The 14,430-nt window shown below is 41.5% G+C and overlaps 1 protein-coding gene across 1 annotated transcript in view; it reads left to right on the top strand.

Moving 5' to 3' along the window:
* The window catches only part of DEPDC5 (DEP domain containing 5, GATOR1 subcomplex subunit), a 2,513,958-nt gene that overhangs the window by 760,404 nt on the left and 1,739,124 nt on the right, over positions 1–14,430 (top strand). Inside the window, exon 18 of the mRNA XM_044068865.1 lies at positions 4,981–5,050. Coding sequence (XP_043924800.1) covers positions 4,981–5,050 — 70 coding nt within the window. The remainder of the gene's footprint in view (positions 1–4,980; positions 5,051–14,430) is intronic.

Genomic DNA, 14,430 nt, shown 5'->3' with positions numbered 1-14,430 from the left:
TATGACACTAGATCGAAAAGTCCTTTCATCGAATGGCTTTTAGATCGGAAATGTCATTAATAGAAGTTGATTTTGTGAGATCGTGGTACAGTTAAGATCGGAAAATTTGCCCTTTCCTCACTAGTGCAGTCTCAGAGTTCGTATATATATTTAAAATAGACTTCTATTAATGGCATTTTCAGTTTAAAAGCCGTTTGGTGAAAGGACTTTTCCATGCCGTAATATAGACCCAAAATTTTATGGATACTTAGTTTCACATAGAGCAACTTGTTTGCAGTGGCATGCACTGCCCCCACAATTGCAAACCAGATACTCCTGACATTAATTTATATTTTACCTTCATCTGTCTAATCAATAAAAAAGGGCTTGTTGCCATGGATATGAACTTTCCTACCATCTCCGTTACCAGCTTGGTGGAGTTGGGCATCCTGAGACAATGTAGAAACTGCCTCATGTTTACTGACAACAAGCTAATTCTCAAGCAAATTGATAAGGTATGTGAGAGATGGATTTACACTATGTCACTGGAGAAAAGCACCACTAATGTCAGAGTGTCAGTGCCCATCACATACAGTTCATAACAGACACACAGGCTCACACATGCTGAGGTACTTAAATGTAAACTTCCTGAGTCCCAAAGACCTCCTAGATGAAGTGCACATAACAAATACTCTCATCAGCCACGAATGCACTCTTTCAGAACAACACCCACTTCAGCATGTACAGCCATATGTCATAGAGCCTCTGCTTCTAGGGTCATAAGGCAAGCAGCCACATAATCCAAAATTCTAGTCATTGGAGACTCCATTGTTAGACACTGTTGTCCCTCTCACCAGGCTGAGTAAGGAGAAAGTCAAGGTCAGTTGCCTGTCAGGGAGTAGGATCCACCACATTACACACGCACTCATGTCATTGGACAACAAGTACCAGTATGACTCTGTCATACTCCATGTGAGAGTAAATGACCTGAGACGTACCTCCCTAGCCTATATGAAGAGACACATCATGGAGCTCTCGGAATATGTGTCTCAGGCTGGTATGAGCCTAGCATTGAGCAGCATTTTACCTTCTCCAAGGACGATGCCGCAATAGAAACAGTAGATGACTGACTTTAATAATTGGCTTACTTTCTGGTGTCATTCTAGGGGCTGCAGTATTTGCAAGCATGGAAAGAGATGATTAACAGACCATGCTGCTTTGCCATGGATGGTCTCCACTTCTCCCTTCTTGACTTTAGAATATTGGCTAAAACATTGCACTCCCCCATAGTACCTTTTTTAGTTAATGCCAAACTTCAAGTACTTCTAACATAGCAAATCAAAACCAAAAAAATGCAAAGGTGTTACTGCTCAATGCTAGGAGTCTAAACAAAAAACTCCACTCCTTGCAAGCTCTCCTCTCCATGGAGAATGCTGACATCTGTACAGTCACAGCGAATGTAGTTTAAAGCCACGGAGTGCACACTGGAAGTTCAAGGCTATAATGCCTTCCATGCATTTAAACCAGCTACTACACAGACGGGGACTAAAGGTGGAGGTGTCTCGAGTAACATAAAAAATAAATGTACCTCAAGACTGGTCAAACAGGACATTGCACTTCAGCTTTTCTATGTTTAAATCACCATAGGAAAAATCCCATACCACTTCCTTGCAAGCTGTAGGTTTCCCCTCTATGATCCAGGAAACCCATAACATGTATTTAAAGTTATTGCAATCACTCACCATCTGACCTAGTAGCATATTCATGGGCTACTTTAATTTACCCCACTATTAACTGGGAATCGTTTATGACAGCAAACATGTATAGACAACGATTCCTGGAGTTTGTAAACATAAACCCCCTGGACTATGCTGACTGGGGTGCAAACATACTGGATCAGGTCCTCACTAATATGGAGATTGCTGCACACCCCCTAGTGTAATTTATTCTCTGGTAAGGTCAGACCGTAAAACTGTTTCCTTTGAAGTAAAAATAAAACCTAGAATTCCGGCTAACCCTGGAATGTTCAAAAACTAACTTCCTACTATAAAGTGATAACCTGGCAAAATTTCAAGCCCCCCCATAAACTGAGCACACTGCTGCCTACGTGGAACTGTTCACACAAGCCCTGTACAAGCATGTTAATAGCTGCATAAAGGCAGTTGTACCCACCAGGGAGAAGAACAGAACTAACTCAAAAAACAAGCCACCCTGGTAGAATCACAATATCAATAGGTTGTATAACAGAAGGAATTAAATCATGGCAAAAATTAGGGCGTGCAGCACCCAGCAGGATAAAAGCACTCTCATCAAATTAAAAAAAAAACAGAGATCAAATAAAGTGTACTAAGGGCAGATTTGATGTAAATTTGGCCTCCCAGGCCAAGGACAGCTACTAGGCATTATGTAGTTATGTCTGCAGTCTCAAGTGCAATACACAAGTGTGTGTGGAGTTCATTGTTAATGGAGCCACCTATACTGAGCTAGAAGGTAGAGCAAACCTACTGACAGACAAATTCAGCTCTAATTTTACTCCTCTTTCTCCCCCTCAACCTCCCCTCAGGAAATGCCATCATATATAACTTCCCCTACTATCACTAGAGAACAGGTCTTCAGTGCTCTAAGGCCAAGAACACTACATCAGTGAGCCTGGACATCATCTCAGGGAGGCTTCCAAATAACTTGAAAAATGACCTGTCAAGCCCTGTGGAATTGCTGTTTAACTTTATTCTCCAAACAGGCTTTGTGCCTCACTAATGGAGAGCAGCAACCATCATCTGTCTGCACAATGGTGAGCCATCTACAGACCCATAGATCTCACTAGTCTCACATGCAAAGCTATGGAAAGCATTATTATGGAAATGATCAATAATGACACAGGAAACCACCAGGCACTAAACCCAATCCATTTTGGTTGTATCATGTCAGGTCATGCCTACTTAACCTGGTGGACTTCTTTAAAAATGTCACCAAAGCAGTGGACGAGAGTAGAATGTTTCATGCTGTCTACATTGACCTGGCCAAGGCACTTGACACAATACTCCCCCTCAGACATTGTTGACCGACTCAACAGATTTGGTATAAGCCCTTATGTACCCAGTGGGTAGCCAGCAGGCTCACAGACAGGATCCAGAAGTTAGAATTGGGGAATCCACTTCTACAGAAATGGCAGTCACAAGCAGAGTCCCTCAGGATCATTCCTGGGACCACTTCTTTTTGGCATTTACTTCTCTAAAGTCAAGGCCAGTGTTAGGGGCCTCTGACTAAATTTGTAGATAATTGCAAATTAGGAGCAGTCACAGATACAAATGGTCTTCAGGAAGGGCTGACACAGACAAATAATTTCTGTGAGAGCCACAGACTAAATGTAAATGCCAAGAAATGCATAATTGTATCCTTCAGCAAGTCATTCACCCCTCTTAACTATCATATTGACAGCATTCTCCTAAGAGCTGACCCAATAGTCAGGGACTTGGGGGGACACACTGTAATCTAGCCTTTGAACATCATGTTTCTGCAGTAGTGAGGAAGTCATTCTCTGTTGTGCAACTTATAAACAAAGGTATGGCATCTGTTTCTAAGGAAGTAATTATTCCACTGTATTCAGCATTTATCAGACCTATCGAGTACAATTCCCCCTTTGGTATGTATCTAACCAAGCATATCCATCAACTGGAACATCCACCGGGGTTCCTCACTAAAAGAATACAGGGTATAAGTAGCATGTCCTGTGCAGACTGCCTCAAGGCCCTATTCTTGTGTTTTGTCTCCTACAGACTGTTGAAGTGAGACCTATGCCTAGCATACAGGCATTGTCAGACTCCAGTCTGTTGGAGCTCCTGTATAATGTCAAAACAAACAGCACCAGAATTACCTGTTCTAAAGACTTAAACCTTGCCTGCGATATAAATAGGACCTGCTGGAGAGACAGGTATGTATCCCAGAGACTACCCCATCTATGGAACAGGCTCCCCATCCATGTGAAACACAGTTCCTCCCTAACCCAATTCAAGTGCAACTTGGACATTTGGATGGGAAACTTGGAAATTCATACCTGGTTTGACACCTATGTCTGTAATGGACACGGGTAACCTGTAAATGGTTCATCTCCCAGGCCCCTGCTTACACTTATCAAGGATACCAGAACTTGTCAGAGATTTGAGATGGATGGCTAATCTTAAAAAGACCCTTGTGGTCATTAGTCATAGGTGTGTACTTGGCTTCCCTGTTTTAATTTCTCTCATTCCTGAGTGTGAGCAGTTGAGCTGCAGGGAGTAGCACCATTATTCTGAAGGGATCTGGGATCTTTTGCTAGTCCTGTGGTCTCCCCCAGTTGAATATATATTAAACTGGAGTTGCAATAAAGACTGCCCTGAGTTCTTGTTTAACCCCAAGCTTGTAAAGAATCCATGCTTGCTTGGCTCCTTCTCCCTTCCCAGCTCTTCTCTTTTGACTTACAGCCTCTGAAAGTGCTCATTGAAGGATTGTCCAGGATAGGAATGCCCATCCCCTCTGCTTTTGCCATTAATCGAACTGTGCGACTTAGACAATAGTCAGGACTTTATGCCTATGTACCACTTGGACATTCTTTAAATATATTAACCTTAAAATTATTTTACTGTTGTATGCATTTTTATAGTCTCAGCAGCTTGGATGGATGATGTGTAAATATACAGTAATGCTGCTGGAAGAAGTCATTTTCTGCTGAATACGTCTTAGTTTTGCAGCTGCCCTTATAAAGTTGATTCTCCCCTTAACCATGCTTTTGTTGATCTTTTGCAAATCACACGTGCACCACAAAAAGACTGTCACTAGATGTGATCAGGTCAGGAACAGGGTAATGGAGTATTGTTTGAGAGATGCAGCTAAGTATTGAGGCTGATTGTTGAGTTCCTGAAGTAATTATTGACATTTTTGTTTGATAAGTGAATATGCATTGATTAATTTTCATTCTTTTCAGTTTTCTTGGGAACTAACTACCTGCCTTTATATCCTTCACAGTTTTTACACCACAAACAGACAGCTGTCATGTAACACCTTTACTCCTCGGATCAAGCTGGCAGGAAAAAAGGTAATTGTAGTGCTTTTGTACATTGCTGGGTTATCAGACTGGTTTGGTGTTGATTAAGTATAGTTTTGGCAGTGTTAATTTTAAAAATGTGGCATGCTAGTGGGCTTGACAGTTTTTGGTTGTGTGAAATCCACTTCCGAGGGTAGATACTGATAGACAAGTCTGGCAGTCTCACATTGACTATGTGCCAGTAGCATTGCTGGTTGTGTCGCAGCATTAAGCAGCATGTCAGTAGCTGCAGGTGAACCCGAGGGATGTTTCACAGGCCATGGCAGTTTGTGGTTATATATGGGTGGGGAGGTATGTAGCACAGTTATTAGACCAGCAAGTTCATGGGCTTGAAAAACAAGCATATGCTTTATTAGCCTTCTGTATGATTGATGAAGTTACAGGTATCCACATAATCTTTGATAGTTTTCTTAAATATAGAGAGACACATGCATTGTTTTATTGACACAGAAAGTTTATTACAGAGAAGTTGGATTCATTATGGGGTGTTGTACCTCATTTTGTACATAGTACTGTAGCTGATGGTCACTTTAAGGATAAATTTACATCGTTAGGCACTGCCCATTGAATTCATGCATGCCAAGTATAAGATTTTGAAAAGCAGAGGGTCATTCAGAGCCCAAAGTGTACAGGATGATTCCTGATTCAGCAGAAAGATACTGAGAAACAGGGAGGCCTTTCTGAGTAATTCAGGTTATTGAGTTTGATGACTTTCATTATAGGGCATCTGTAGGTTCTTAGGTGGTTATTGGGGTATTGACTAGAAGGTCTTTATAAGCCTAGCTGTGTGTACCCAATATAATACTGGAGAATCCCAATGTAAAGGATCTTGCCTAAGCTCAAGATCTTAGTTAGCAATGAATGCGCATATCTAGGAGGATCATAGGTGAAATCTCTGGTAGGAATTTACAGTTTCCCATCCAGTCATCCAGGCTATGCTTAAATAGGGTCATATAGGGGCTTTGTTTGATCTGAACTGCTAGCCTATTCCAAAGGAGTTGCAACCTCTGAGAGACATACCTGTCTGTCCAGCAATTCCTATTTAAGTTGCAAGCTAGGTTGAGGTCCCTGGAGTGGGTGACTTTTGTCCCATTTTACTTGCGGATGTGTGGCATTTCCATTCGGTTTGGATCTGAGATTGCTGTGTAGGCCAGACACAAGTCTCCTGTAAGTAGTCTGCATGCTACTGAGTACAATGACAGTGACTTCAGTCTGTCAATGTATGACGTGCTGAAGATCCTGTGTTTTCTTGGTTAGAAGTCTCTGAGGTCTCTCAGGTTGCTGCTGATGCCTGGTAAGGTACATACCAAAGGGAGCACTGTACTCAGTTATTGGGCCGATGAGGGTCGAGTACAGGGGGTGTTATGACCTCTTTCTCTCTTGAGGTAGTGCCTTTGCCAATGAGGTGTGCGATATAGAATGCCTTCCTTACCACAGTAGACACATGGTGGTCAAAGTTTAGGCTACAGTCAGCTTGCGTTCCCAACTCTATTAATTAGGGTGTTATTATTTATATGATAGTCTGCAGGGATATCGTTTTTACTGATGGGGATGATGATGCATTTTTTTTTTTTTTTTTTTGCATTGAGTTTGAGTCCAAGCCTTGGCACCAATCATTGGTTTGTGTAAGTCCTTCTTGAAGCATTTTGACATTGTTTGGAGATTCAATGATTGCACCTAATTTGCAGTCATCAGCAAACTTAGTCAGCCACAGCCCCTCTGTTTTGGCCTAAACGTCTGAGAAGTATATTCCAAACAATAGGGGGCCCAGCACTGACCCCTGTGGAACCCTACTGGTGACAGTTCTGCTGGTTGAGGTAAAGTCCCCAACTTTGACTGAGTGTGATCTGTCAGTGAGCCAGTTAGCAACCCATCTGATGACATAAGGGTTGCTATTTAACTGGAAGAGTTTATCAATGATGCCCAAATGTGAGATTGTGTCGAAGACCTTGCCTAAGTCAAGGTAGGCTGTATGCACAGATTTGTCTTTGTCTATGGCTCTGGTGATGTTTTTGAAGAAATCGACCAGGTTTAACAGACATGACCTGCCTTGGACAAACCCAAACTATGTCGGATCAAGAGTTTGGAGATCACTATGTCCTTATTTATAAGTTCTATGATAAGTTCAGTGACCTTACAGATAAAGCTGGTTAAGCTTATGAGTCTGTAGTTCCCAGGGCCTGCTGCTGCTGTGCACCATTTATAAAGGAGGATGACAGTTGCTGTTTTCCATTCAGCAGGGATGAAACCAGTACTCAGGTTGTAGTTGAAGAGTACCTAATGGAGTTGCTAACTTATGTTTTAGACCATTTAAAGTACAACCCAGGATACCATCTGGTCCCATAGAGGCTGTGTTTTTGGCTTTAGAGAGAGCATTTATGACTTGCTGTTTGGAGATGCAAGGTGAGGGAGATGTAGAGGGATTGCTTTGTGGAATGTTTGGAGGGGATGGGAGGGAGGGGTTGAGATTTTTGCCAAACCTGTCAGTTAATAGGTTAGCTATTTTTGCAGGATTCGTGTGTGTGATGCCATCCACAGCTAGTTCAGCACACATCTGGGTCCCTACCTTTTAGGTTATGGATATAACTGAAGAATTCCTTATAGTTATCAGTAGCTATGGTTGCTAATTATTTTCGAAGGTTCCCTTAGAGGATTTTACAAGTTGTCTTATTTGTTTGTTCCAAGCAGAGGAGGGTGTTCTTCCAGCGCTGGGACCTCTGTTTTTTATTCTTAGACCACAACCTCTTCCTCTTGTTGTATAACTTATTAATGCTAGATGTCCACCAGGGAGGCTTGTTTTTTTCTTGAGGGTCTTGTTTTGATCCTATCCGGTACAGCTGTGTCAGTATATTTGTTTAAGTGTTTGTACAGGGAATATGTGTACACCTTAGTATAGTTGTCAATGCCATCTTTGGGAACAGGAGCTTTAAATTATTTATGCCTTCCCTTAGGATGGTATAATTAGCTTTGGTGAAATTTGTTAGCCTGATTTCACCTGAGGGGTGCAGGTGTTATAGCTACTTCAAATGTCACTGATTTGTGATCAGATTTAACCAGTGAGGGTCCTTTACTTGAGGTGGTGCAACGGTCATGCATGTTGGTGAGGACCAGATCAAGAATATTTGAACACCTTGTGAGGTTGTGTACTATTTGTTCCAGGGCATTAGTGTTAACTTCCAGGAACCTGTGTGCGAGCATATTGGTACTCTGTTTCCCAGTCAATGGATTGATAGTTAAAATCGCCCATGACTAGAGTGTTTGGTTGTAATTTGAGTGACTCAAGTAGGTCCAAATAAACAGCATGGGTATTTTGGTTAATTGAAGGGGGCCTGTAGCTAATGATGACTTGAAGGGGTGGTCTTACCCACAGTTAGTTGAACTTTGAGTAACTGCATGGAGTTTTCCTGTCTACCCAGTCTAGAGGTGCATTTATGTTTGATTATTATAAATACTCCTTTGGTTCTCACACATTCATTTTGCGGTCTGAATGTGTGGAAGGCATTGTAGCCTTGCAAGGCTTGGGTAGTCTCTGTGGCCCTGAACCATGTTTCTGTGGCTGCACAGATGTCAACATCCTCCACGGAGAGGAGTGCTTCCACAGAGTGCAGTTTCTGATTTAAACTCCTAGCATTTATCAGCATAACCTTTCATTTATTTGTGTTTCTGATTTAAACTCCTAGCATTTAACAGTATAACCTTTCATTTATTTGTGTTTCTGATTTAAACTCCTAGCATTTAGAAGCATAACCTTTCATTTATTTGTGTTTCTGATTTAAACTCCTAGCATTTAGCGGCGTAACCTTTCATTTATTTGTGTTTCTGATTTAAACTCCTAGCATTTAGCAGCATAACCTTTCATTTATTTGTGTTTCTGATTTAAACTCCTAGCGTTTAGCAGCGTAACCTTTCATTTATTTGTATTTCTGATTTAAACTCCTTGCGTTTAGCAGCGTAACCTTTCATATATCTGTGTTTCTGATTTAAACTCTTAGCGTTTAGCAGCGTAACCTTTCATTTATTTGTGTTTCTGATTTAAACTCCTAGCGTTTAGCAGCGTAACCTTTAATTTATTTATGTTTCTGATTTAAACTCCTAGCGTTTAGCAGCGTAACCTTTCATTTATCTGTGTTTCTGATGTAAACTCCTAGCGTTTAGCAGCATAACCTTTCATTTATCTGTGTTTCTGATTTAAACTCCTAGCATTTAGCAGCGTAACCTTTCATTTATTTGTGTTTCTGATTTAAACTCCTAGCATTTAGCAGCGTAACCTTTCATTTATTTGTGTTTTTGATTTAAACTCCTAGCGTTTAGCAGCGTAACCTTTCATTTATTTGTGTTTCTGATTTAAACTCCTAGCGTTTAGCAGCGTAACCTTTAGTTTATCTGTGAGTGATATTTTCATGTCAGAAATTTTGTTCTTGAGACCTTGCCTTAAAAAGGCTCTATGGGAGAGGCAAGTGCCTTGGCCAGTAACCGAAAGCCTAGAAGTGGCAGGTGAAGACCATCTCTGGCAAAGCAGTGTGGTGGATCAGCCATGTCATCCCAGGCTGACAGGAACTGGATCCCGTTAGAATGAGACTAGAAACTAAGCCAGTTGTTGAAGTCCATCATTTTTTTATATTGTGGTATCATCCTAGGTGAGGGTAGTATGCTGCTCAAGGCTAGGGACATACCTGCCTGGGACACATTCATAAATCTCAGTCATGTCTCTCTTCATATAGTCCAGTGAGGTACATCGCAAGTCCTTCACATGAACTATGATGGAGTCATAACGTTACTTGTTGAGAGACTTGAGTGCATGTGTGATCTGACTGATCCTGGCTCCCGATAGACAGCTGACTGTAACATTCTCCTTGTCCAGCCTGGTGAGTGGGACATCTGTGTGTCTCACAATGGAATCACCTATGACTAAAAAAAATTGGTTTAGATGTTCTTTGCCTTAGGAGCTTATTTGGTGAGATACTGGTGCTTGTGTTTTTGTGTGTATTGAGTGCTGTAGGTGGTGTATTAGATGTAGCGTGTTTGTGTTTGGAAGGTCTCTGGTGTTTAGGTAGGTTTCTGATGAGTACCTCCATATATGATGGTTTTATGTATTGTGAGCGCATGGTTTGTGTAGGAGGTGTATGTTTGCTGACAGCCTGTTCCGTGTTACTTTTCTGTGTGCAAGAGAGCAAGGATTCCAGATTCTTAGTGTAGATGCATCTCTCGCAAATTATACGTGGGTGATTTAGGAGTAGAAGGTTGTCAGTGTACATAAGGCAGTTGCTACACTGCTTAGGATACCCATGCCAGTCAGACTGGTAGGAGAAATGGAGATAGAATGACCATCCATAATGCTAGGTTAAATCCTGTTTTCACAGTGGGGAGAGAAAATGGAGGTATGTGTTATAACTGGGTGCTCTAAACGGGGTCTTTACTAATGGGGTGCTCTATAAAGGGTGTATACTAGTGGAGGTTCTCTAAATGGTATGAGACTGTTGTAGATTTTGGTGGTTTGGGGACTGTTTAAGGGGCAGAAGTGCAGCTGAGGTGCTCTCTGAGCAGCTAAGCACAATTTAAGGACTTCTCGGCTGGATCATGGACAGCTACTAAGAGAAAATTTATCTCCTGAAGTTTGTGTCTGTAACTGCCAATGGTTACCTCCACCACGCGGTAGTGTATGAGGTGCACTACTTGTAAATACATGAATACAGCAGTGGTTGCTAACTCTGTGGAGCTCTGTTAAAACAAGCGCAAACCCATGTAAACGCAGGACCCGTCTAACAACAGTGAGAACTGAATTAAACAATTTAGCCAATAAAAAAGCTCCAAACTGAGCTCTGTGCTAGCAACCTTCAGTCAGATGAGTCTTAACTGCACTGTTCTGCCACAAGGGTGCAGAGGGACCCTCTGCATCAAAAGATAGCTTGGTTTAGTGCTCAACTTAACAAACAGAACAGATTCAGCAAGCCTGAATCTAGTTTATGCTACAGCAGACAAAAAGTGCAACAAAATCAGCAAGAACATTTTTAAAAAATCAGCAGTATAGCAAATATGCAGTTTAAAAGTGCAAAATACAGTATAAAATTGTACTTCTGGTTAGCATCATCTAAGAGATTTCATGGATTGCACAAGCGAATACAGCAGAGCAGTGGCTGGCCACCTAACTCTTTGGAGCTGTGTCATTTACAAAGTGCTTGGTTAGGAGACTGCAGAATGGGGCACTATAGTCTAGAATTGGTCTAATCAGAGATGCATATAGAGGAATAATACCCTCTTTTGAGTGGCACGTTAATCTTTGATTATCAGATGAACTGCCCTGTACATGATAAAGGCAAATATTCTGACATACTGATGACATGACTCTCGTTGACCTACATAACAACTTGATGCAGTTTTAATAATCTGCAGTGTAATAGTTAACTGGGACTAACTTTCTTACCGAAGGACACAGTAATTCATTTTTCATGTTGATTGCTGAACCATTGTTTGAGTATGAAAGCTGGCCAGCTCATTTTTTTTTTTTTTTTTTTTTTTTATGCAGGAGCTGTTTTTGGGAAGGAGTGGTGCTACCCTATTAGTAGTCACTTGCAAAAGCCATGTCATATCTTGACTGGTAGTTGAGAGCATTGAGGCTGTGATCAGTTAAGTTGCTGCTTGTAGTTCTGGGTTTGATTCCTTCAGAGTCTATTTGACTGCTTTGTGATTTTGAGCAAGTCACTTAACCAGACGGTGCTCTGGGGCAATTAGGAAATTGGGCTAAGCTCTTCAGTGGTTTCCTGGACTTATATGTCTAGTAACTACCTATGAATCTATAACTTACACATTTGAAAAGAACATTCTACAGAGAAGTAGGCCATGAGTCGAGCCTTGTGCAGGATCTGAGACCTAGCCATGTACTTTAACCTGTTGTGACTTGCATAATGGCCAGTTTTCATGCTAACAAGTTAGGTATCCATGTGATGAATTTGAAAATAAAAGCTTTGGCAAAATCCAAGTATACAGCATATAATGCTGTCTGGTGTCACAGGTGAGGGCAATACCCATGGAAATGGAATTATTCAAAACCTTCTGTTGAAGTGGTTTTTCATCCAGAGTGAAAAAAAAGTTGGTACACTTGATCAAAAATCATAGGTGTGTACTAGGCTAACGGCCCTGGAGCCAATATAAGCCTAGCCCAAGAAGATTCCCTGGCATCAGTCTGCCCAAAATTAGTTCCCAGTGCCCTTGTCAAGCACGGCCATTGAAGTGACCCCCGGGGTGAACTTCCTATTGCCCATCCACTCGTCAAGGTTTCTCTTAAAGAGGTCCAGTGAAGTGCTCTGCTTGATGTGAATGGGGAAGTTTGTTCCAGAGTATGGGAAGTCTCTGGGTTAGGAACCTGTCCCTCCATCAGCTGATCGAAATTTACCAGCTTTTTTACCATGAGATTGTAGTACAGTGCAGATGTGGGTACATGTCCTTTCCCCACTGTAGTGCGATTTTGGAGTTGGTATATATATATATATATATATATATATATATATATATATATATATATATATATAAAATTAGTGGGGTGAGTGGGTGGGTTTGTGTTTTTTGTTTTCAACCATGTGAGGTTGATGACATCAGTGTTGATGTTTTTGCACGTTGATGAACAGTTGCAAATCCATATATACAAATATTTGTGTGTGTGTGTGTGTGTGTGTGTGTGTGTGTGTGTGTATATATACACTATCTAGCAATTGTCTCATGTTTATGCGAGAGGTGTACTTACACAGTGACAGTGGAGGCTAAACTCTGGCATACAAATGCACATCAGGTTGTCAAAAACCACTCGCACAATATGCAGCTCACATAACACCACACACACACAACACGCACATGGCTTGATATACTCTGAGGCACTTAAATCAATGTTCCTAAACAAGAAAGATTGCCTAGCCCACCCATTGTCAAAGCTATGTCTCAGCTATCCCAAAGGTAGTCAGAAAAGAGCACCTAACACATGTACTGTCAGTCTCAGTGGAGCCTCAAGCACTAACCCCTTAAGGCAAGCAAACTCACTTCCCAGGACTCTTGTCATAGGGGACTCCATTGTAAGGTATACTGATACCCCTCTACTCAGGCTGAACAAGGAGAAAATAATTAATCTGGAGCCAGGATACACCAAATCACACGTGCTGAAGTTTTTATGCTACATTTACCAGAATTATTCCATCATAGTCCATGTAGGTGTAAATGACCTGAGATGTACCTCCCTGGACTATGTGAAGAGCAACATTATGGAGCTTTCAGGTTGTGTTTGAGGCTGGTATGAGCCTAGCATTGAGTAGCGTATGACCTTTACCAAGGAAGATGCCACAAAATGTGCAAAAAATTATTGATTTTCAGCAATTGGCTGTCTTTCTGGTGTCATTCTAAGGGAATCCAATATTTGCCATCTTGGGAATACATGGTTAACAGACCATGTTGCTTTGCCAACGTTGTTCTGCACCTTTCACATTGAGGCTTTTGAATACTGGCTAAAACTTCATCCATCCCTACATTGCCTTTTATAGGCAATGCCAAATTGACAAATCTAGGACATAGCAAAGCCAGCTCAACTGAGTCTCACATTGTTAGTGGTCAGTGCCAGGAGCATAAATAAAAAACTACACCCCTCCAAGCCCTCCTCACACTTGAGAATAGAGATACCTGTGCAGTTACCGAGACATGGTTTAAAGTGGTAGAGAGTACCCAGGCAGTGCAAGTTTTCAGTGCCTTCTACACTTTTAGACCTGTAGCTGCAGGGAAAGGCTAAAGGTGGAGTGTCTCAGTATACATCAGTAACAAGCATACCTTTAGGGTGGTTAGACAGGATGATGTGCTGGGAGTTCCCTCATGAACACATCACCATAGACAAAATCCTGCAACATATGCTAACCAGGTATTTGTCACCCTCCATGTCCTAAGAAGCTCACAATACATACTTGGACCTACTGGAGACATTTGCCATCTAACCTAACACCTTACTCTTGGGAGAATTGAATTATCCTTCTGTAGACTGGGAATCCTACATGGCCTCAACTCTACAGCATGGCGATTCCTGGACTTTAAATACAAACACCCTTGACCAAATAGTGAATACGCCCACTAGAGGCTGCAGCATACTGGACTTCATGCTCACAAATATGGGAGAATTATGCTACCCCCTCCCCCCAGTGTCTCATCCTTCCTGGTAAGGTCTGACCATAAAGCTCTCTCAATCAAAATCAACTTCATAATACCATTAAAACCAATAACAGAAACTATTCTTAGGTGAATTGGCTTTTATTAAGTGATGCTTTGTCAAAATTCAGTGCCCCTTCAAACCCCCCAAAACACAGAAGCCTATGCTAAATTGCTCTCAGAAACTCTGTACAACCATG

Source organism: Protopterus annectens, chromosome 4.part0 (genome assembly GCF_019279795.1).
Source record: "Protopterus annectens isolate FY-2018-M chromosome 4.part0, PAN1.0, whole genome shotgun sequence".
Taxonomy (NCBI): domain Eukaryota; kingdom Metazoa; phylum Chordata; order Ceratodontiformes; family Protopteridae; genus Protopterus; species Protopterus annectens.
The sequence above is the reverse complement of the archived record's forward strand: the minus strand, read 5'-3'. Positions and strand labels throughout refer to the sequence as shown.